This window comes from Homalodisca vitripennis, chromosome 1, assembly GCF_021130785.1.
Source record: "Homalodisca vitripennis isolate AUS2020 chromosome 1, UT_GWSS_2.1, whole genome shotgun sequence".
In the NCBI taxonomy this organism is placed as follows: Eukaryota; Metazoa; Arthropoda; class Insecta; order Hemiptera; family Cicadellidae; genus Homalodisca; species Homalodisca vitripennis.
Window position 1 is genome coordinate 104,158,035 of NC_060207.1, and position 25,433 is coordinate 104,183,467.

Sequence of the window (25,433 nt, forward strand, 5' to 3'; positions counted from 1 at the left end):
CCCCAGCAGTCATAAAACTATTCAAGGATTACCTTTGTTATATTTACTACAAAACGTTCAAGTTACTAAAAAAATCTAAACAAGATGTATTTAATTAAATTTAGCAATCAATTTCAATAAATATCTGTAGAATATGGTCATACTAATTCATTACTAATCAGTGTTACGTAATGTATTCTAAATAAATATGTTTATTTAATTTCAGTTCACAAAGACAAGAAAAGCCAAAAAAGTGTATAATATTAACCAAAATATGATTATATGATATATTTTACTGTAACCTATATCATAGAAATTATAATAGATTTCAGTAATACTTACTTATTTGAATTAAAAGAGAAATGAATTCAAAGAAAAACGTGAAAACATCAGAATCCCCCAGATAAATTTTCTAAAGAAATTAGTCACTATTTTAATTAAAGCATTTTTGCCAGGCACAAAGCGATGACGCACAGCCGCACTATTTGCCGGACTCCAACTGTCTTCTCTGTTGCACTCAGGTTAAGCTATTACCTCTCTCTTTACACAAACTCCCAGTTTATTCACTAAACTCACTGCCTCTTTTTAATTTTTGTATGCATGCAGCAAACGCTATTAGTTCTGCTTGTATTTTAAGATGGAATGACAAAAATATTATGGAATGACGTTATGTAGTAGAATGTTTGGGACATGAAACATAGATATATGTAGGCAGTTTTCCTAATTACGTTCTTTTCTGGGCATGTTCTAAAAGCTTTATGTGATTTGGTTGACTACATTGTGTTTTAATACAGTAAGAATCCCAAATTATCTCCAAAGTAAGACCTCAAAATAACCGGATTGTAGAACTAACCAGTCCCTTTTATGAATCTATATTATTAAAAGGACTTTTTTCTTATTTAAGCATTTTTATTAAGAAAGCTATGAACACTGAATTGGATTCCTCCACATTGGATAAAATAGTTCAAGTATTTTTGAAATCGTTGGACTATTTAATGAAAAATTATAAACACAGAAATTTGAGATATTTTATTTATGCTTATAAATATTGTTTCACTCCATGACTTCAGAGCCTCGAAACACTACTCTTAAATTATTTTAATGGATCAGGAGATTGGAATATCTTCCAGTGACCTTCACTTAGGAGTGTCTGGTTTGCCATTTATGCCTATGACATCCCTGTTATTCAGCAGTAATTTGTATGCGAACCTGCTGGTAATGAATAAATAAATTGCGTCTTGATTTTTACCATGCTTATCAGCAGTGTTTTTTATTACTCTTATTTACTTTTTCTTACCCAATGCTCTATCATGGGCCCAATTCTATTCCGTATCTTTGTGGCTGATCTGTCCTCCAATAAACTGTGACTTGTACCAATATTCAGATGACAAATCGGCTGGTCATGGGGAGGGATCTGCAGTCTCTGCATTCTTGCATCTCTGAGTGCTTGGACTAGCTTAATAACTGGTTCCTTACCAATGGTGTTAAGCTTAATGAATATAAAACTATATTAGTTAATTTTAGTATATTCTACATATTGTGGGGAACAATGTTTCAATGTGTCTTCCACCAACACATTGTTGTCTCCAAACTGAGCTTTTCTTCTCTTACTTGGCAAAAGAATTTAATTGAATTTGATTTATGCTAGGGTTCTGGTCAATTGTGTATCATAAGAGGAGTATATATTTCTAATTTTAAAAATATGAACTGTGATCCACTATATGGGATTGCACTAAAAAATGTTAACAGAGTATTTGTCATTTAAAAAACCTAAATACATAATAAGTTTGATATACAGTAGAACCCCTCTAATCGTATCACCTTCGGGAGTGGTAGTATAGTATGAACGAATAAAAGATTGGATTATACAAAAAAGCCAATATTTATTACATTTATTACTGCAAATGTTGAGATTCTGGGGCACAAGGGTAATTCTATAGGTCTAGTCTACTGCAGGAGAAGACTGTTGGGGTTCGGTGGGGTTTGTTCCCTAAGAGTCAAAGGTTCTTGCCAGCCTAGACAAGGGTGTGACTCTCCCTGCCTGCTTTGACTGGAGAGGCTGGTTCAGAGCTGGCCTCTCCTTCTTCCAAGGGGAAATGACTTGATTTTAGTGCCCTAAACTTTTCCTCATGAACCTTGACATGAGGTGGCCCCTACTTCCAACGTTACCCATCCAAAATATCCTGTCACTCCGGAAGCAGTGTAAAGGTCCTTATAGGACTAGGTAAAAATTTTATAAGCTTTTTGTTCCAAGAAAACAAAAAAACAGTAAACAATGGCAAACGATGGGTGGTGTATCATCGACAAGTCAGTACAAGCTCACGAGATCAAGCATGGATGGATTAACCAGAACGACAGACCAGCTGAGGGCAGATTAGAGGGGTTCTACTGTATTTTTGAAAAATAATGTAATAATATAGAAATAATTTTATCTTTTGTAAAAAGATGTTTGTCCAAATTTGTTTATAAATAATGGCCAGATCTCCTATAAATCAAGACAACTTTTTTCATACCTTGCTCATTCTTCGAGTAAATTACTACATTCCTTGCTAAATAATCAACCAATTGTATAAATTAACAACAAATGTTATATTTAAAATTTATTTCTTACAGTTAAAAGAGTACCTTGCAAGCAATACATTTTACTCCTTAAAGGAATATTTAAAACAAATACACCTCTTTTAAAAATGGAAATGGTAGAATAAGGTAGATGATGCATGGATATATGATTTGCTTTTCTAAATTTGTAACTTTATTTAAATTAAACAATAATTTATTACTATGATACAGGGTGTTCAGACCACCCGGCCACTATCTCCTGTTGTTGAACCGTTTGACGTAAAGTGATACAATATCTGTAACCCTAATAAATCACATATGACAAACGTCTCAAAATTGATTTTGTCGTATTTAAAATACAGGATGTGCCCATAAATGAAAAGTCACAGGTTTGAATCTCAAAAATTTAAAATAGCAAGATAGGTCATGTGGCACATAATTTTCAAGGCCTTTGATCTCTGAACAATTTGGTACAACATTTTTTAAATATCTTATCTTGTACAAATGGTAGGTGGTTTTTGGAAAAAATTTGAATTTTCTCTTGTTTAAATATGGTACTTTTGTTCTTAAACTTGCAAGTTTAAATTTTTTATATTAGAAAGAACACAAGATAAGCTTTCAAACGGTATATCGTATGACCATTTTTGCAAGTTTTTCTTACAGCACTAAATTTTTTAAATTTAGAAAAGCTTTTAAATAAGAACATAGGTCATGGGGCTCATTAAATTAAAGATTGTTAAGGAAACATTTTCTTACTTTAAACTTTATTTCTGTCCCTTCTAGTTTACAAGTTATTATATGATTCAAGTATTATTCTTACTAATTACCAAATTGCTTATTTTAACAATGGTTCAAATTTAGTAAAATATGTATTATAACGTTGTAATGCATTCTAAAAAAGTAACATTGATAAAAAATCTATGCTATGGTAAACGTAGAAAGCTTATAGGTGGGATAGATAGGTTGATTCAAGATTCAAGATTCAAGATCTTTATTAGTTGTTAAACATGATTTACATGCAATAAACATCGTCAGTAATATGAATGGCTTAAAAAATATTTAAACTAAGAACTTCTTATTTCAGTTTCCTTAAGCTTCTTTCAATTTCTTAATTTTTAATAATTAATTAACAAATTTAAATAGAGTAACAAGAAACTAACAACAAGAATTAACCAGAAAATATTAACAAGATTAAACAGTGAATAACAAAACAATAACAAAAAGCCTATAACTAGTGAATTAAAAAATAATCGAGATAAAATTGCTAAAATTAGTCAACAATTTAAAATAAACTACAACAAATCATCAGTTAATGAATGTATTATCCTAATTTTAAAATCTCATATCACTAGTATCACTTGCCAAATATTGTTCTATAGAATAAAAAGCTTTCTCTTTAAACCAGGTCCTCAGTACATTTTTAAATTTCACCATGCTGACTGAGACCATGCTATTCTTGGTAGTTTATTAAACAATTCTATTTCAATAAATATATGACTTTTCTTTGTTTTCTCTAAATCTAACACTTAAAACATCTAACTTTCCATTATTATCGAGTTGGGTAACTATGTACATCCTGTCTTAGCTGATATTTACTTAAGGTTTGCCTTAACTCTTAACAAACAATCATAAATAAATAGACAAGGCAGAGTCATTATATGTAATTCTTTAAAAACTGGGTAGCAAGACTCTCTTTCTGGTATACCCTTAACTACTCTTAGTGCCTTTTTTTGCCATAAAAACACATTGCTTGGCTGCACTACTATTACCCCATAACACCACTACACATACAGTAGATGAGGATGAAAGAATGCATAGTAAGCTGTCAACAGCATCTCTCTGAACTTACACAGCTTTTTAATTTACGTAATAAATAAATTACTCTAGCTAATTTTTTACAAATAGTTTGAATATGAAAGTCCCAGCTTAGCCTACTATCTAAATATATACCTAACTGCTTAACAGGTTTAAAATTATTGCTTACATTTAAAATCTAAGGAGAAACATATGTGTTCAGTTTTGTCATTATTTACTACAAGAGAGTTGACTTTGAACCATTCTTTGCTCTTTCTAATGCTCTGCTCTGATCCAACATAAGAAGGTCTAGCTGTTTGTTCCTGCTCAGTAGTGTTGCATCATCTGCATATAGAACTGAATTGCAAGGCATGCTATTTGCAAAGTCATTCACCGCTATAATGAACAAGAAAGGTCCTAATACTGATACCTTGTGGTACACCAATTTTTACATTACAGAAATCAGATTGGTCCATTAGCCTGTACCACCGTCTGCCTTCTACCAGTGAGGTATGATGAAAAAAGTCTCAGTTCCCCCATCCTTAACACCATATTGATTTAGTTTTTTCAACAGCAAGTCAAGTGGAATGCAGTCAAAATGCTTTTGATAGATCTATTAGTGTAGCAGAACATATGGTTTTACATTCAAAACTATTTAAGACTTTACTGACTAAACTGATTCTACAGCCTTGATAGTATTACGGCCACGTATAAAACCCAAACACTGCTTATCACAGATAAGACCAATTCTGTGATATATATCCATACAGCTGCTCTTTTATACAATGTTCAAAAATCTTACTAAAAATAGGTACCAAAGATATTGGGCGATAATTGGCTGGATTCCGTTTATCTCCTTTCTTATAAATAGGTATCACTTTAATTGCTTTCATAACATTTGGAAATAACGTTTTGCTGAAGCATCATATTGTACAGATATAATAGTGGCTCCAATTCATAACATAAATAATTTCTTTTACAACCTTGTTTGAAAAACCATATATGTCCTCACTTTGAGATGAACTTAACTGTGATACACATTTCAAAATATCAAATTCTGTAATGTGATGCCACTTAAACTTTAAATCTAAATTAGAATGACTAGGACAGGTATTGGTTTAAAAAATTCTAAAGCTTTGCTACTATTATTGTTTTGACTGATGGCATTACTTTGATTTAGCTGGGAAGCAGCATTAACAAAATATTCATTCAATTGTTTGGAATCCACTTCTGGTTTCTTTACTTAATTTTATACTTTGACTTTCTGCTTTTATTACATTCCATGCAGCTTTACACTTGTTATTTTGCATTTTGAAATGTAAATGACTATTTGCAGCTATCTTTGCCTGAGTAATTTTACACTTGTATCTTTTTTTTTGCCAAAGCATAGTTATTCTTAAGCTGAATTTTATCCTCATTATTTACACCATGTTTTAACCTATCGTACAAAACTAGCAAAAATTCTCTCATTTTCTTCAGTTCAGGTGTAAACCATTAACTTTCGGTTTGTTTTCTTAAAGAGTTAACTTTAGTTTTTCTTAACCTTACAGCAGTTATTATAGATACCTGACAATACACCAATAAATGAACTGAAAGCCTCATCTACATCACTATACATTCTTAATGGCATACCAATCTACGTGTATTAGTTGAGCTTTCAAGTTAGAAATTGCTCCTGGTTTCAGATTTCTTACACATACAATATTTATTCTCTTTAATCCCTCGTTAAATTTGTATTGTTAAATGTTACAAAAAGTCCTGCATGGTCAGACAAACAAGGTTTAAATACTTTACAGTTAGTTTTTTCTTTCAAGTCATTAGTTATGACATTGTCCAGGCATGCATTGTTTCTTGTACTCTCAGTATTTAAGCAATATAAGTTGTAAGATCTAAGCATGTTTAGGAAGGATAACAGTTTTAAGTGTGTTCTTTTTTATGTCAATATTAAAATCACCTGATATTATAATCAATGCTCCATTGTACTTCTTAATTACAAACTTAATCAATAGTTCTAATAAATAAATAAACATACATACATCTGAAGTAGGTGTACGGTAAATGGTAATAACAATGCTATTTATGTCATTCAAAATAATTGCTGATACCAGTCAAATACTCCTCAAGACAGAACAAACTACTTACATTAATTACGTTTTTAATTTTTATAACCCACTTTGACAAATATGCAACACCCACCCCTAGTTAAGAGGAGGTTTTCTACAGTAAATATCTGCTAAAAAACATACCCTGATGGAATATACAGTGAACTTTCATCTTGATTCAACCAGTGCTCATTGATAGTTATTATGTTACAATTTAAATTTATCTAATGCTAATTCTAAAGAAAACAACTTATTTCTAATGGACTGTATATTTAGATGGAATAAACTCAGGAGTTTGTCAGTGTTGGTTGTGGTGTCGAAGGCTGAAGGTTCCCCTGTAGGTGGTTGGTCGTTTTCCCGCCGTGTCGGTCTGGTCCCTGACGTTATTTGTGCTCGGGTTGACAGCTGCTTATCCCCGCTGCCTCACATATTCTCTCCGCCAACCATCTCTTACCAGTTCTATTGAGATGCATACCGTTTGATGTGTGCATCTGCCTCTCCGCTTTGCTAGCCTCCACCACAGTCACATTCGTATAGCCATCTCACCGAGTCTTTTGAGTTCCAAGTTAGTCCTTCCTGGTCTCTTGGTTGACACATGACCAATCAACCAAGTCGTATCTATTCGGAAGGTCCACTAGTATAATTTTTTTATCCTTACATTCGTCAAGAGTTTTTTTAATTCCTTTTTAATGCTTCTTCTCCCTCATTCCTAGCCACATCATTAGTCCCACACATAATAACTAACATGTCTTCTTCATCTTTTTAGCTCTTCATCAATATTTTTCCTACTAAGAATTTGCGATGCACGGCCTCCAGGAGTGACAAAACCCACAGACTTGAGAGACTTGTTATGCTGATCATTATTTATTTGGGTGTTAATATGCCACGACAAGTCCTTCCCATGACTATCCGCACAGATCAACATTTTCTTCTTAGGAATTCTGTCCTCAACCTCATGCAAGACACTTGTGTCCTCCACTGCACTATCATCGGGTGGTGTTAAAAATATTGTAGCGATTTTCAGAAAAATAACTAGGCCCAACATTCTTACTTTTTTGTAAAAGACTGCCTTTTAAGAAAATTAACTTTATTCTGCTCTTTGTTAACCACAGATGAGTAGGAACGGTGATTAATAGTACGGTTAAGTTTGCTATTTTGAGAAAAGGATGTTAAAAACTGCTGGTAAACTATTTCGTTTACTATCATGTTTCTTTTTTGAGACAACAGTAAAAGACTCTTCAGATGTCACTAAGTTATTCTTTAATTCTTTAAATTTCAGCTTGAAGCAAAATAATTTTCTCCTCTTTTTTGCAACACCATAGTTTCGAGACAGACATTTTGATTCCTAAGATCTTCAATTTCTTGTTTTAGCTTTTTGCAGATCCTCATTTAATGTATTCACAACAAAGTGTAAATTTTTCTAATTGTTGTTCAAGTTCTTTGTTTACTTCCATTGTAATATCATTAGTATGCCTAGTCTCCATGTTTATGAATGGATCACTCTCATTTAGGTCAGTTTTGTTTTCCTCAGAGGATTCACAGTGATCCATCATCCTCTGATCGTTTATTCATACATTTGTCACAAGACCACTTGATGTTAGACCTTGTCTATTTGTTTGAGTTCTCTTATAGTAAGTGAAGTACATTTCATATGATACCATTGTAGACACACTCATTCCTACATAACACAGCTCTACAATTATTGCCAACATTTTTTTGGCATTCACCACAGGGATGCTCAGGTTTATTTTCCTTTTCCATCCTTTCTAGGCATTATTTATTTGTACACAAAAGAAAATAAATTGATTTTTTGAACTCAATGTACCAATAAATATATAATATTTTTGTAACTAGAACACAATAAAATGTTTTATAAAAATACAATAATAATAAAATCACCTCTGAAGGAAGCAAAAAATATAAACTATGCTGGAGTTAGATTTGAACCATGAACCTTTGACACAACTGTCTGAACCTCTACCACTGAGCTACAATATGCTGATGCCATCTGGCAGACGATATCACTAATCTGTCCCACTACTGCATGAAGTAGCAAGTTTGAGCAAGACGAATTCTGTTGTATATTTATATTATTTAGATTTTATAATTGCTTGAAAGAATATTGAAAGTTTATTAGTTATATACAATTTAATATAGAAAATCTTAATTAAAATCACTGCCACTTCTCTCCAAACTCCAAAATGTTATATTTACACAGCATCCATTACAGCATTTTTAAACGTTTAACAAATCTTAAAACAGCTGATCAACAATGATATTTCGATTTAAAATAACATATGTATTTTTCTAATATATGCAATCATTTTATTATTAAGTCATTGCCAACTACAGCTTTTTGGTCAGTTGCTATTTTTGTCTCAACTCAATATTATTTTCTATCTTTTTGTAGTTATAATATTGTTTTTTTATTATATTGTTATTTTTTTATCAGGAATTCATGTCAGTTGACTTTTTTCAAAAAATATTATTCGTTAAGTTTTGTTATCTTATTTGTTGTTCTCGGTAGTTTTAGTTGTTTTTCTGTGATCATGTTAATATTCAAACCTTTTCTCAATGTTACACAATGAAATTGTATTGTACAAATGGCAAACTGTTGGAGAGTAAATAAATGAATGGGAGATATACATCTCATATAGTTCAGCTGTTCAAAAACATAATTGACTAAATGTAAGAGGAAGGTGAACTGGAGCAAAACTCAACATTCGCATTGAATTGAATATATTTGTCACATAATTCAATTCAATGGTAGCAGAATGACATAAATAAAATAGTAGACATTTAACTTCAGTATCAATCTGATGTAAGATAATTTGCTGTTCACAAATATGTTTTAATCCAAATATAACAATTAACAAAATATAACAATGAACAAGTATAACAATTAACATATATAAACATTAACAAATAATAAAATAACAAAATGTAAGAATAATTTGTGAGATATAAATATTACCCCTAAAATATTATGTCATCTAATGAAACATCGTAGCATTTGTCTAAACTATAATAAGCTTTTTCTAAAAACCATTTCTTAACAAGTTTTTAAAAATATTTACAGACAAAGACTTTACATTTAGAGGTAATTTGTCAAAAAGCTTTATACCAACATGTAAGTATCTTATTTTTGACTTAGACGTTAAAATTGTTCATCAATAAGTTTTTTATTTCTGGTGTTGTATATGTGTTTATTACTTCTTAAATAAAATGCTACGTAATGCTCTTTAACATACATAATTGACTGAAACATGAACACACAGGATAACGTTTACGTTTTTACGAATACTTAGATTAATAAAATGAGATCTACATGATCCAATGTCCCTAATTTCCAAAATACATCTAATTGCCTTCTTTAGCCATATAAAAACTGTTGAGCCTCAGACTAGTTTCCCCAAAGAGTTTTACCGTATAACAGGAGACAGTAAAAAAATAGCAATAAGCATTTGAAATAAATTCCTTACTGGTACATGTCTGTAGTTTCTCAAATTTTACACGATTGATTTGTATGTTCACCCCAACTAAGATTGCAGTCTAGATTTATTCTTAGGAGTTAAAAACATATATTCTCAGTGTTTTTAAGCCCAAAAACTATTTTTTTGGTCTTATTTCTGTTAAATAATAATTTATTATTTTCAAGCCATATGCAAGATTTTTTAAATGTGGTTTCACTGTTTTTGAGTAATATATTAAGATGTTTTCCTACAGTTAACTATTTTGTATTCGCATATAAATCACAATTGCTGTATAAGAAACTTGGGAGATCATTAGTAAAAATAATAAAAAGAAATGGCCCAAGTACTGAGCCCTAGGAACCCTGTTTAATACTTTTTGCAGACTTGATTATTGGTTCACCAGTTTCAACCATTTGATATCCATCCATCAAGTATTACCGTAATAGATTTAGGAATCTAATTATTTAAAAGTAACTCCATTCTAATTTAATATCTATAGATCTTTTTTAACCTATCATAAGTATCTTTGTACACTGTGTTGGATTTTATCTGTAAAATAAATGTCCAAATTAATGTCACCGATTATAACCAGATTATAATTCTTAAATTTGTTGAATTTATTCAAAAAGAGAATCAGATTATTTAGAGCATCATCAAACACCTCAATAATTGAATCTGGTGTTCCATAAATTGTGATAACAATTAGTTTTATAGTCGGGAAAACAACAGACGCTACTTCAAACACCTTTTCAAGATTGAATTGCTGTACATTTATTGGTTCATAATCATAAACAAAACTATTACTAACATATATAGATACTCCCCCATGTCCTATTTTTTCCTACAATAATTAGCTGCCAAATTATACCCACTAGGCAAGTACAAATCCATCTCCAGAGAAGCAAGCCAATGTTCAAGGCAAATTATATTATGTTTACATTCATTTAAAACAATTCAATTCATTAATCTTATTTCTAAGACACTGAATATTGATATGAAATATTGTAATGTTATCGGGAAAATTGTTGTATGTCATTTTGAAGTCTATGTCTTCAACCCCTCTTCTGTTGACATGAAGTTTTCCTCTGGCATAGAGTCCACATTAGTCTAATTGGGTTTGGTAGGCCCGAGATAGAGGTGATTCTCCTGTAATATATATCAAGGTCTCCCATATCTTCATTGCCAACCATGTCTTTCCTACTAAATTTAAATGTATACCATGTACAGTATGCATGTGTCTCTCAGCTGTACTCGCTTCTACAAACCTCACATTATCATAACGGTCACTTAAAGTTTTTAGTTTTAAATTAGTTTTATTAATTTCTCTATTGACACATGATCAGTCCGATTTGTCATATCTTTGAGGTAAGTCTACTAAAACCACTTTGTTATCAGTACAAAGGTTAAGAGTACTTTTTATACCGTCCAATACTTCATGTACTTTGTTTCTGGCAACATCATTGGAATCAAAATCAGGATGTCTTCTTTATGCATTAATTCTTGTTTTACATTCTTCTCATTTAAAACCTGCTTGGTACGGCTTCCATGTTTAAAAAAAGCAACAGCCTGATACTTTTAAAAGGTGGTTTTATGCATATTTTAATATGCCAAGATAAATCCTTGCCATGACTGTCTGCACAAATTAAAATTATATTTCTATGACAGTTTTTATAATATTCATTTCATAATATATATTTAATTTGTTTTGATATTTAAGTTTTTTTATTACTGTTTTAAAATTATCAAATAAATTTAGCAATTAAATATAATAGTTTTTTAATTAAAAGCCAACCATGTATGCGATAGCATCAGTATTTGGAGAGCTATTTTTTGTATAGCCATAATGATGATTTTGTTTTGGACATGATATATGCTAGCTATGAACTCGCTTAGTAATTGTCAGGTTAATTTAACTTTTATTAACTGAAATAGTGCATTAGAAGAAGAATAGTGCTGAATATGTTTAAACGTTTTCTTCCCAAATGAGTTTAAAAATTTATTTTAAAGTTATCACCAATATGTCACTGTCATATGATTCCTCTTCATAGGCATGTCTGGCTTTTAAAGTTGTGATAAGTGTAATTTCACTCTTACAAAGGAAGGGGCTTATCACAAAAATAGTGTCCAATGTATAGTCAACTCAGTTTTACGAAACAAAGAATTTTGCATGTGGGTTTTGAACGCATTTCCTCTTACATTCTGCTAAACTTAGTGAATAAGTGCATTGTCGCACAGCAAAATTATAAGAATTAAATAAAATAAAAGTTAAACTATAAATGTTGTTATATTTGTGGTCAATACATGTTCAATGATTTCATAGAATCAGTGTTTATACCATTGTATTTTGTCATCCTAATTGCTATTAAAAAAATTTATCTAATTTTTTAGATATTCCTTTTTTCTTGTCTGTACTTAGTCCATATAACATTTCTACAGTAGGTTATAGCATTATTAAAAAATGCTTTAGGTTGTAGGTATAGGCCTAACATGTAAATATTTTTAAAGGGGCAGCTTAGACAAAAGAGTATTTGCGGATTTGTAGAAAATCATTATTGTACCTTTCTAAAAGAGTATTAAATAAAGGTTTTTGCTAATCATATTTTGTTTCTCTGTGTAATCAATGTTTGCAATGCCATCTTAAATGTATTTAACCTAAGTAAGGAAGATTAAAGTATTTAAAACAGCAATTAAACATTGCAAGCTTTCCGAACTACATTGAGAAATTCACTTACATTCAGCCATCTGCATGGCATTAGAACTACTATGGAAAATAGCTATACAGCAATAACCACTAATTCCCTAGAATTAACAATCTGAGGTTCATTGACCACAGATAAGTCTGCTTGAATACTGCTTACAAAGTTACGGGTAATGTGCAGACACCAAATTTAATTTTAATTACTAATAATAGTACTTGTATCAACAGTTATACTAACCACAGGAAAATAAATTTAATTTTAAATGGTCCTTTTAAAAATTAGGGAACAGTTTTGGAAACTTTTTGACTACCTTGTATGTATTGTTTTATTAGTGACTGTCCCCAATTATTTTTATCTTTGATTGCTGATTTCCTTCCAATAACATTTGTTCTGTTTGATTTGACCAATTTTTAGTTTTTAATATTCCATACGATGTTCAGAAACATATGGAACATCATATTAGCTACATTTAATTTACATTTAAATCTTTTGGTTTTATCAGTTCTTCTGAACAAGTCAAAACAACAATTAAATGAGTTTCCAAACACTATTACATTGCTTAATCTGAAACTGCAAGGGAGGTAACAAAAGTATGCCCTGTTACAGGTACTGGTAGAGATGCTACATGGTGGGTGTAGAACAGAATCTATCTCCAGCCAAGAGCGCCTATCGCTCATCAGTCTGCTGCACCTGTTCCGAGAGTTAGCAGCAGATCCTGCACTGTCAGCCTACTTAGCTACCAATGTCGACAAAGAGGTAAAAACATCTGCATTACTGTTTAGACAGACATGCAGAACGATGTTGAAAGATTATTTTTGTCCTGTTAGAAATAAACTTATTTGTTGAAACATTGTATCATTACATTTTTCATAGGTAGTTATTGTTGAGAGAGATTTTGTTTAAAATATTGTTTGGATAGAATTTATTATGCTCAGTTAATACTTTACAACCACTTACATTTAAAACAAATAATAACTTTTAAAATTTAACCAGTTACTAAAATAATAATCTTCTTTTATGGGCGGTCTATTGCCATGCACTGAAGCCTTAAATGACCTATTGTGCACTCAGAAGTGTATAATGAATCCGAACAGTTTATAATTATCTCAACAGATCCTCAAAACACTGAGGCCAATTTATTGATCAAATCCTTTTGCTACAAAAATTATTTTAATTTTGCTATTAAATTATGGAAATGAATTCATCAACTTAGAGTGAGCATCTGAAATTTAAACTTACATGTTATGTGTTATTTTATACAAATGATGTTGTAAAGTTGATATTAAACTTAAGGAATATGTATTGACAGGAGCTGAAGAAACTGCTTCTGCCTCTCATGTCGTTGAGTACACATGATGGGATGCATCTGTTTCAACAATCTGTCACTACTCTGTATGTAGAGGTACAGCATTCATTATACTCCTTTACCTGTAACAGTTCATTTTTGTACAATGTGCTATATAAAATTGTTAAATATAAATTGTTTAACAAGAGTTAATGCTTGAGCAGGCCATTAAACATGTTGGTAGTTTAAGCTTATACAGTCAAAATCTAGTGTTTGTTGAAAGGAAATACCTGAACTTTAAGATTTATAAATCATAACAATAATCTTGTTAATTAATTATTTAATTGAAAGTGATTATTTTTATAACTTAAATGTTTACCATTACTGAACATAATTCTGCTTTGTAATGATAGATATGAGTAAGTTACTATGTTGTTGATGGTTCTTTGGCAGATGTTTATGATCTCTTCAATACCATTGAAAAAATTACAATTTTGTCTTTCTGAATGATAGTTTTAACACCTTTCTTGCTGGTGTATACTGAATGAAGACTTCTTACTGATCAAGCAATAGACAATTTTCTACAAGACAAATTATTAGAAATTGGGGATTTACCATATTAGAAAATATGCTACTGTTTACAAATGAAAGCATTAAGAAATCTTCAATATATTGTGTTACTAGTTTGTATGAATGGTCAACATTTAAAATTGTTGATTCTGTTCATAGAAATTGATGATTAGTATTTATTATATTTTTACAAATTATTCGTCATATTTATCATTGTATTGTAAAGTTCTTACTTAATTAGTGTAAACCAAAGTAGTAGGTTTATATTGAAACTATTACTTACTATTTCATTAGCCATTTTAAATTAATTAAATAACCATGTTAAGGCATTTATTTAGTTATTAGTGTATTTATTTTTGGATGAATTTTAATGGAATGACCCAAGTATGAATTTTGTAGTATTATAGAATTTGGCAACATTTTGGTAATCTCATCAAAATCAGCTAATTTGCCATTGAATTATTTCATTACTGTAACAGGCATTTACAAATTTTTATATATTTCAAGTCCATTCTCAAAAATTTTGCTTTTGCTTGGAATATAATAAAAGTATAAAGAATTTTTCTTAAAATTTGTAGCATGTATTATAATTTTAGTGAGAATAATAAAGTATCTGTTTATTTACTAACAGATATTTGTGAAATCTACATAATTAAGCCAAAAAGTCCCTAAAAATCAACAGTATTCTGTCTAAAATTAAATGAATTATTTATTAAAGTTTACTGCCACTTTCAGGGTTAAATCATCTTTTTAAGAAAAGTTCTTTATTCTAGGCTATAGTATTTGTCCTTGACAACATATAAACCCTACTTAACTCGAAAAAACTGCTTTACTTGAATGTATATATTTTAAAAGTAATCATTGTATTTCATTTTATAAAATTTCTTTGCAGGTCCTTAGTTTTGTGTCCAAGCTCAGCATGGATGACAAGGAATGGTTATTTTTGTACTCGGACTTGTTGCACAAGAGACAGATTTTGCAAGCTCTAGCTATTGCTCTGTACTCTGGTCCTTACGAAGTTAAGGAACAAATTTTGTATCTAGCTGCTACTACAAGTTTTTCTAAAGACTGGTAATTCTTTTTAAGTTCATTTTATTCTTCTTAATTTATATAAATATATTTAATTTAAGTTGTTATAAAGTGGTTGAATTTGTTAACAAGTATATGACTTGCATGAAATATCACTCTCAGGAAAAAAAAACAATGAAATTAATTTAAAGTCTAATTAAAAAAGTATTAAGGTAGTACTTTACCTTAAGGAGTTGGCATATTAAGGATCAAGCTCTCCCTTGACCATGCAGTCCTCTGGATATGCTGTTCGGCCTGATCGGTTATAATGAGAAGACAAGAAATAGATCAGGCAGTCCCCAGGTGTATGTGTACATAAATACAGCACTAAATTATAGAGAAGGTGGCTATGATAGTGCTGTGTGGAAGCTCTGATTCGGCTCATGTGTTTGCTTATGAAGACTCCGGCCACTGTGCAACATTTTTCTCCAGTCTCACAAAAGTACAAAGTGTGAGCATTCAGAGACGATAAATTGACAAGATGAAAGAAAAGCTTTTTATACCACCATTGAGTGTGCCTAGCACTTCCAAGGCTTGCAATCATTATGTCTGCTCTGTCTACCACTCTTGTGTTGCCATTGTATTCTTGAATATATTTTGGTTTTAAAATAGGCTTATTAGTGTTGTAGTCAACTTTTCTTGCTCTTATAATCTCATCACTGTGTCCATTTGTTATCATGACTACCTGTCTTTTGTCAATTTATGTTACTAGCAGATTAGCCCTGCCATTGAACACATCTCTTTCTCCAACATGTACCTTTTATTGAAACTGTGACATTGCCATTCTATCAGCCCTTACAGTCCCACAGGCATTTATTTTATTCAGATATAAGACACTGAATGCTCTCTCTTCAGTAAATGCAATGCTCTTTATTAAAAAAAGAGCGAAGTGACAGTTGTGTCAGAGGAGCCCAAATCTTGTGTTTCCCAACATTTCACTGTCTGAGGCACTATACACAATTGGGTCAACTACATGGCTTGTCTCACAGTCACAGAGAAAATAGGTTTTATATGCCAAATATGCACCGCTTTGAGAGAATTTATTGTTTGAAACCTAGCTGTCCCTTAAATAAAAAGTCATTTTCATCAATACACAAGTTTCTAAAGAGTTGAAAATTGTGGAAAAAAACTGTTGTGAAACGTCTCAATCACTATTTTTATTTTTGAAAGTCTTCCATGTAGAGTCAGTTGGATATTATCAGAAATGAAGCAGGTGCAATGTTAGTAGGTATCTGTTTTTTTACACATAGTTTTGGATTGTGTTTTGCTGTAAGCTGTCAGTGGACCAGTAGCTTTCAATAGCGATTTTATTGTTATGTACCATCAGTAAATTTATGAACATCACTGATTTAGCCTGTACTTCTCAGATAATGGAACAGACGAAGTAAGAATATCATATTGTCTATTGGTTTCAGCAATTATAAATTCTAATGTCTCGTCCAGTAACACTTAAAAAAAAAAACCATACAGCATGGATAATGATGAAAATGCGGATCTATCTACTATTCTATTATTGGCATTATCATATTGGTGATTTGTCAGCACAAAATAGAAATACAACCATGATTGAACTTCAACTGTTTTTTGCTTTGGTGTTTAGAAGCATGTTTCCATTTAGGCTAAAAAATATGGTTTTTTACAGCCTTATCTTTTTTAGGGAGTTTTTGTTCTCACCTCTTTGTTTTAGGCTTCTTGGGCCTGCCATTGCACCATTATCTATCTGCCTCAGAGTTATCTTCATTTCTTAAACTGTCTCAAAATTGCTTGACTCGCCAAGTCTTAATTGGTAAATTGGGTCTGCATGCCAATCGTCATCATCTTTAGAAAAATCACACTGTTGAATGCCTAAATCATAACTAGGTAAATCTAAAAACAATAGATTAAATTTAGAGGTTAATGTTCACACTGATGATGGTTTAATACTGAAAAACATGGTTGAAAATAAATTATTTTATAAAAGGGTTTTAGTTGACCATTCATTACACTAAAAACAATAATATTACCTTATCGTTATTGCATAGTTACATAGTTTCTGCCATCTGAAGCACAAATCAAAATGTAAAACACTGAACTCATGATTGCAAAATAAAAACAAACAGCAATGTTATGTTTTGAGAAACACGTTATAAAGACGCTCAACATGCCCTAGTAATTGTTCTTTAATTTGCCACTAAAGTGTAGTAGCAATCAAACAGCATTATTTAGGGTTAACTTAGTACAGAGAAACACACTAAATTCAATCATAATTAATTTTCCAGCTGTCAGACATGGCGTAACCAGGCAGCTATTTGTAAATGTTTTAACATAGGTGTGGAAGTTAATGACACGTACATAAAAATTAATTTCCTTCCTAATTCATTGTTTTTTATTCTATTGTCATTTGTGTTTTGTAAATAATGGTGTAAACTTTCACAATTATTTTAGTATGGGTTGACAAAGTGAGTAAAAGAGCAATATTAAAAAAAAAATAAACCTTTAATTGTTTTAACTCTTCAAACTTTGTTTTCTTAGCTGTACATGGAGAAATACAAGATTTTAAGAATACAGTCTATATTCTTCTATCCTGAGCTTTTAAATTTCTTAAATTTTGTGAAGACTTAGTATATAAAAAAACTGACAAAGCTACTACATCTAACTTGTACGTATAAAAAGTAACTTTCATTAATTTGTTAAATAAATAATGATTTTATTTCAATCACTGCTTTGCCTGACTGGTCTTCAAACTACCAATGTCAATGTATCTATGTTCCTCAAATATTCCTGTCATCAATACCAAATCGTTATTACAAATTGGGTCTGTGTCAGGGTTTCCAATGATACCCCTGTTACATCCATTAATATCTGGGCCTATGGCAATAAATAGGATGTGGAAATATGAATTTTTTCCATTGATTATTACTGAGTCAGAGATGCTTGGAGACTTCTCTGTGAACGTACTTGCTTCCAAGTGTAGTTGTAGTGAGAGAAGATAGGGTTCGAAGATTGGGGTTTCATACATTTACTCACAATCTCCTCAAGAAAGTTGAGTTATATTTTAATATGAAAGTGAGGTTACCCAGTGATGACTTTGTTAAAAGTCACCCCTTTTCGTTCCTAATGCAATGAATTAACTAAAAGTATGGCAATAAGAAATGCTCCCAATGATCATCACTAACTCATAGACGCTGTGTAATGTCGTCACCCAATTAAATATACTCATTGATTTCTTTGTAGGAGACCAAGATGTATGGAGTACAGGAAATGGGCCAAACAGAGCCGAGCGCTGGCGGTTACATCACACTAGACCCGGTTACCCCCACTGCACTGTTCCTATCACTGTACGGACTAACATCATATTTGCCATTTCCAATAATAATATCAGTTTCAGTCCACTTGTAGATGTGGTTAATACACTATGCGTTATTTATTATTATTATTATTAGTTTATTATTAAATTTTTTTGGTGGCATTGTGCTAATGAGACGTTTTAGTAATGTTTACATTTAATGTGCAATGTGTTTCTGGCCATGAGCCGAGGTTTTGACTGGACTTATAATCTAACAGTAACCATTTATTAGAACGTTTTACTCAATTTACTAATTTTAACTTGTTTCAATAGAGTAAACTCATTTATTTGAACTGTTTTTCCTTCAGGATTTATTTTCACCTATAATTTTATTGCTTTTTATACAAACTATGTAAATACCATTATGCCTGGAACCCCTTGCACTGTAACCGGATATAAAAGCCATGTAAAAATAACATTTCAGTGAAGTTATATGTTATTTAATTTTTTCCCAAATACGCCGACTTGAAGAAAATTTGGGTTGGTATATGCTATAGAAAAGACTCCTTCAATGTAAGCACATCTCGTGTATGGTCACTTACATTTTGTAGTCAGATTTTATCCTAAATTTAAAGGCAGACTTGATAGGAGAGCTACAAAAAAAATGTTTAAATCTAATGCTATTATTTAAAAAATTTAACCACTTTTGGGTGAATGTTCACTTAGTGAGAGGAACAACAGAAACAAAAAAGAAAAAATAGTTTAAAATGTTTTTACAAGTACTAAAGAAATAAAACTTACAGATAAAGTTGAAAAACTGAAAAATGACAGACAAAAATTAAAAGGAAAATTTGTGTCCACTCAAATCCAAATCCTTTTAAACTAAAATAAGAAAGTATACGTTTGGAGTACTTGTAAATGCATTTACAATAAAATACCTAGGTAAGCGGTGTTATGTTTACCTAAGAAATGAAATAAAAATACTGCTTCCTGAAAAACTGGGCTTCTAAAATTCACCTGAAAATTTGTGTCCTAGATCAAGTACTAGAGATGAATTAGGCTACTATTATTACAAAAGTTCATAGCTAACGTGGAAAAAAAAATGTTGGATTAAGAAATCATCCAATCAAAAAGATTCAAAATAAATTCAAACCTTTTCTCCTTAAGAATAGATTTATTTGTTTGAAGAAGAATCGCAATGAGTTTGAATTCTATAACAATCTTGAAGTTGAAAGAAGAAAGATTTAGAAAATTTAAAAAATTAAGAAAGTTATAAACTAGCAAAATAGCTGGAAGATTATCAGCTTAATTTGAAGCCAAAGTGCAAAATATACCAAATCCCACGTTTTTAAAGCATAGTTAAGCTATTCTCTGGGTATTTCTATAAAGAAAACTCCTGTTTTGAGAAAACATCTGTAGTTGTGTTATTATATATAAACGAGTTTGTTTTCTAAGAGAATCGAGTTTGTTTTCTAAGAGAATCGCTATATAATTAGCCACTGAAATTGAAACAAAGAATTAACTTATATTTATTGTGAATATCATTGGGAACATTATCTGAAGCTTTGAACAAATATAAGTAAACGGTTATCATATTTCAAGACATTATTAAATCAAAATAACAAATGATGCAGACTGAAGACAATGTGATAGTGGGAAAATGTATTGAAATGATCATTTTTATTTCTATTATAAGCTTAAGTTAAGGTTTTCTATAATATAACGTATTACATTTTAGCCATAGTTTTATTATTAGATTATAAATATACAGAATATTTAATACAATCGCCTTTAAAATGCATACCACTTGATAACAGCGTGGAACAAGGTTTCGTGCAATGCAATATAGCGTCCGACTGGTCTATAGTGATATCATTGTACCGATCATTGGGCACGGAGGGAAGGGAGTCTAGCCCGCCTTCTCTACTTTATACATCATGGTTAGAGACCACTTCCTGATATGCATTGCAAAACAGTGTGGAAAGCGTATTCATCTTAATGGCCATTGTTAATATGAATTTCAGAGAATTCTCATCCTCAAGGCAAAGTAACGGATAATGCCATTGTCAAAGCTACAGTTTTTTTAAGGTGGAAACAGGAAAAAAAGCTAGAATTTATTGTTAATTAAAAAAAAACTAATGAATAAATAAAACCTATCCTCATCATATAGGCATAATACCATAGTGCTAGAGAGTAAACAGTTGATTAAATATTAATTATAGTTGATAAGTTCAAAATATTTCATAAAAAGTTAACAAAATAAATGCATCATGATCAAAATTGAATATCTAAATTGAATAATGGACTTTTTTTATGGAACCAGCAAGAACAATTGGATAACAGTTTAACTAAATATACCATATGTTGTTAAACTTTCTTCTCTCACGTCTGTTCTGAGTAAGTAAATTTTCTTGTTACTTTAACCTATATGTGTCTAGTCTTATTAGTCTTTTATACAGGCATCTTGTCAAGACAGTCATAAGCCCTCTCTTGGCATTTCATGCTCTGTATTTTCTTTTGAGAATGCTTGACTAAAGCACTGGATTGCCATCCAATTGTTTCCATTTCTCAATACATAAGATTCTTCTAGACTGTTACCTAACTGATTATGTGTTCTTCGTAATCATTCCCACTCTTAATTAGAGACATTCCATCTTTTGTTCATATGTATAGTTAATTGTGACTTATTATGTACTTATACTGTGTGCTCTATCTTATGTTATTACTTGCTAGTTCCTGTTCAATTGTCTTTATCTTTTCCAGAAATTGTATTTTTATTGTTGTTGGAAACTAAATTTGTACTCAATAATTGAGTTCAATCATTCTTAAAATATAAATATATCATTGCAATAAACCTTGGTTAAAGGTTTGCATTTAGTTAATAAAACAAATGGTTACACATTTTATCTATATTGTAATACAAGTATAAAGATATGTAGTTATTTATTATATTTTATGTTTCCAGTTTAACCATGCTGTCAAGGTGCCTGACAGACCTGAATCAGCTGTTCCAATCACCTCCTACTACAGCGAACTCCTTTCCAGAGAAAGATGTTTCATTTTCTTTTTCACAGTCTCACCCAGAGTTTTCTTCTTCCTTCACGAAATCACAAAGAAATGGGTTAGACAGTTTGATAGAAAAGTTAGACGACCTCTATAAGAAGAACAAGGTAGAGTTAGACAAATTAAGCAGAGTTTATTTCAATACAAAATATTTTTATAAGGAATTCATAACACTTTAATGTTTTATTTGATAAACTTGTTTCATGTATTCTATGCAATTTTCACTAGGGAAAGTAGTCAAGTCATAAACATTCATAGCAATTTTCAGCATCTTCATCTGCTTGGTATTCTTAAACTAAAAACTGGCTTCAAAGCTTCTTGAATAGAAGGAGTCAGCCAGTGGAATTAAGGCATGTAGAAAATGGAGTAATGCGGGAAGTAAAATCCAATCTCCTACCTTTGACTCGAAGAGTACCTCAAGGAACCGTCATGGGTCCTGCACTTTTCATTCTTTTTATAAATAACTTACCTAAACAAAAAAGTGAAGATGGTCTCCTTTTGATGTTTGCAGACAATATGACCTTAATACTTAAAGAACTGACAAGTGAGATTTTGGCTGTGAAATCCTTTATAAGTCTTAACATGGCTATAATAAGTGCCACAATAATTATCTAACAGTTAATACAGTACAACCAAAATATCTCAATAGCTTTTTCAAGAAATTTGGATTATGTTCTACACCTACCAAACGTTGAAATATGTGATGAAGCTATGTTTCTAGGCATTACTTTAGACAAGAACCTAACTTGGACACATTACATATATAATTTTTGCATAAAACTTAGTGTCTTTGCAATAAGATGAATTAAAGAGACTAAATATGACGAAACAACTATTACTGCCTACCGTACAATGTTCGAATCACATATCAGGTATGGGATAATTGTCTGGTGTGGAACATCTGTAACTAACCTATAAAGAGTCCTTTTAGACTTGAAGAGCATGAAAAGGGCATTCTAAAGTCTGAAAGGGCTGCACATTGTTAGATTCTTTTTAAGAAGAAAACATGATACATTGGCAGGAAACTGCACAATAAACTACCTGCTGAACTATGGTCCAAGGAAGTAAAGGACCTCAAGTCTGCATAGCATAAATGGCTCAGCAACAGGCCCCTATACTGTACAGAAGAATTTTACAATGCAAATTCAGAATCTTTTTAACTTAAATCCTGTAAATACTATTGACGCTAGTACTGTTTTCTAAGAATACATTAATAAAGTCTATAGCCTGTTGTCTTTATGTGCTTGTAATAAATTGGGCAGTTACAATTATTTTTTTATTCAGTAAATTGTGAATTTGTGCAACTTTATTTAATATTATAAGTAAGCTGTCAATTGTTTTTGGATCCTTCAACTGATGTTGATGTCAGTTAGAGAATGCGGCGGTAGCAGGGATCGTAGAGCTGTACCAATACAAGCTGGCGGATACACGCCGAACAGAACAAGGCCTACAGGCCAGCCTGGCGGCAGCAGACCGTCACCACACCCAGCTGTCCCACCACGTGGCCCATCTAAATGCTGAAACCGCCAGACTGCACCAGCTTCTATATTCAAGTCAGCAGGCACAACAAGGCTTCCAGTTGGAACTGTCAGAGCTGCGGCAACAGCTGGTAGCTGCGCAGGAATCAGCTACCACTTCTCACATCAAATTCAAACAGGTAGAGTGATTTATACTGAAATATATTACAGGAACAAAATCATTCTATACTCCAAGTAACTTAAATTTTTGTACAATTTATAGTTTGTATAACTGAACTCCAATACAGCCAATTAGTTTTTTTTTAATTGTAGCACAAACACATATAATGTTTGCAAGATTTCTGGCCAAACAGGTAACTCTCCAATAAATGTGGCATAAATCCATGAGGACGTTTTATCTTAGCATCACCCATAAACTCATCATCAAAAACATTGTGTATTATAGAGATAACCTCTGAAGCAGAATGGCCAAGTTTCAGACAAAACTTAGTGCTAACTTTTTGCTAAAAATGTTCAATCATAATGAAATGTGACACAAAGTAATAACACACAAAAGTGCACCATTAGTTTGTTGTAAAAATACATTTTTGTTTTGAAAAATTTTTCAGCTATTTCTACTGGACTAAAATAGTTAATTTTTCTTTTTGGAATAATTTAAATGATTACTGTTTTGTTTGACAGTTGAAACAAGACGTTCATTCGAAAAGTATGATAATAAAGGACCAGAATGATGAAATCGTTAGGCTGAAACAAACAGTTGAAGAGCATTCAAAGAGATGTGAGGAATTAAAACAGAGAACGACAAGCCTAATGGAGGAACGAGAGGAACAAAACATAGTGATACAAAAACTTGAACAAAAAACTGTGAACTTGGAAGAGAATGTTCAAGAACAGAAGAAGTGTATACAGAATTTAGAAACTGTAAAAACAGGTAAATCTCTTCATTTGATAATAAAATTAATAAATTGGGAATTTAACATTGGTTGCTGAACTGTACATGTAATTAAGTAAACCTAAACATTAACAGTTTATACTAAAATTTGTAAGTTAGCCAGTAAATTTATATCCATGATTTTCAATTTCTTGAGAATATCTGTGTAGTTTTGCAGTGATGTAGAATTATGGATACTCATTGGTATTGATACCATTCTATATGAATTTCATTCCCTTAAGTTTCAGATAATAAATGGATAAAAATCTGTATGAAATATAAACTTTAAATCATTAGTTTTAATAGTTAAACCTATATTTAACAATTCATTAGTATTGGACACAAAAATCTAAATTTTGGAAGTGAAACATTTTGTTATATAACTGTTATAACTAGTATTTGAGACTAGTTATTATTTAGCGTATGCAGTTTTAAACTTCGACATTATGTTACAAGCGGAGTCTCAGATGCGCAGCTGTTGCCTGTGTGCCCTGTTAACATTTTCATGAAAAAAAGTTTTACATTTTTTATTCAGTTTTAATCAAAATATGTAAACACTAGTTACAGTTTTTGAAACTACGTCTTGACTCAAACATGTAATCTTCATACTTACTAGTTGTACTATTCTTTACAAGTTTGTTGAAACAGTTTCACTACATGTAATATACCAGTAAAGTTGTATATTAGTGTTAAAACTGTTATTATATTTATATTACAATTTATATGGAGGCAACTTCGCACTTCTCTTTCTATTAATGCTAGTAAAATACATAAATAAAGAACCAAAAGTTTTTTACACTGCCAGCTCTAACACAGTAGTGTTAGCTAACGGTGTACTACAAGTCTTAACCACAGAAAATATCAGTACCACTTACAATCATGCTTAATGAGACGGTCTCACCATGAAACTAAAATACACAGTTGCTCTTTTACCTGCTAAATAACAGCACTGAACACTCTTCCTAATCTTATCTATCATGTTTCTGGTTAGCATGACTACATAGAATAGTACTTGTTCTATTGTAGTCGGCTTATGATTGTTTCTGTTTTGACAATTACGAGAAGAACATTCACAGCCGTAGAAGATATAGTGTAAAATGGCATATTTCTATTGTAATGGAAGTTAAATAATGTTCATCTAGACCATTGTAAATAATACTGTTTCTC

General features: G+C 31.2%; 1 protein-coding gene across 1 annotated transcript in view; it reads left to right on the plus strand.

The window, feature by feature from the left end:
• The window catches only part of LOC124373976, a 75,719-nt gene that overhangs the window by 20,138 nt on the left and 30,148 nt on the right, over positions 1-25,433 (plus strand). Inside the window, exons 8-13 of the mRNA XM_046832313.1 lie at positions 13,213-13,362; positions 13,916-14,008; positions 15,354-15,532; positions 21,760-21,964; positions 23,227-23,514; positions 24,017-24,266. Of these exons, the coding sequence (XP_046688269.1) occupies positions 13,213-13,362; positions 13,916-14,008; positions 15,354-15,532; positions 21,760-21,964; positions 23,227-23,514; positions 24,017-24,266 (1,165 nt within the window). The remainder of the gene's footprint in view (positions 1-13,212; positions 13,363-13,915; positions 14,009-15,353; positions 15,533-21,759; positions 21,965-23,226; positions 23,515-24,016; positions 24,267-25,433) is intronic.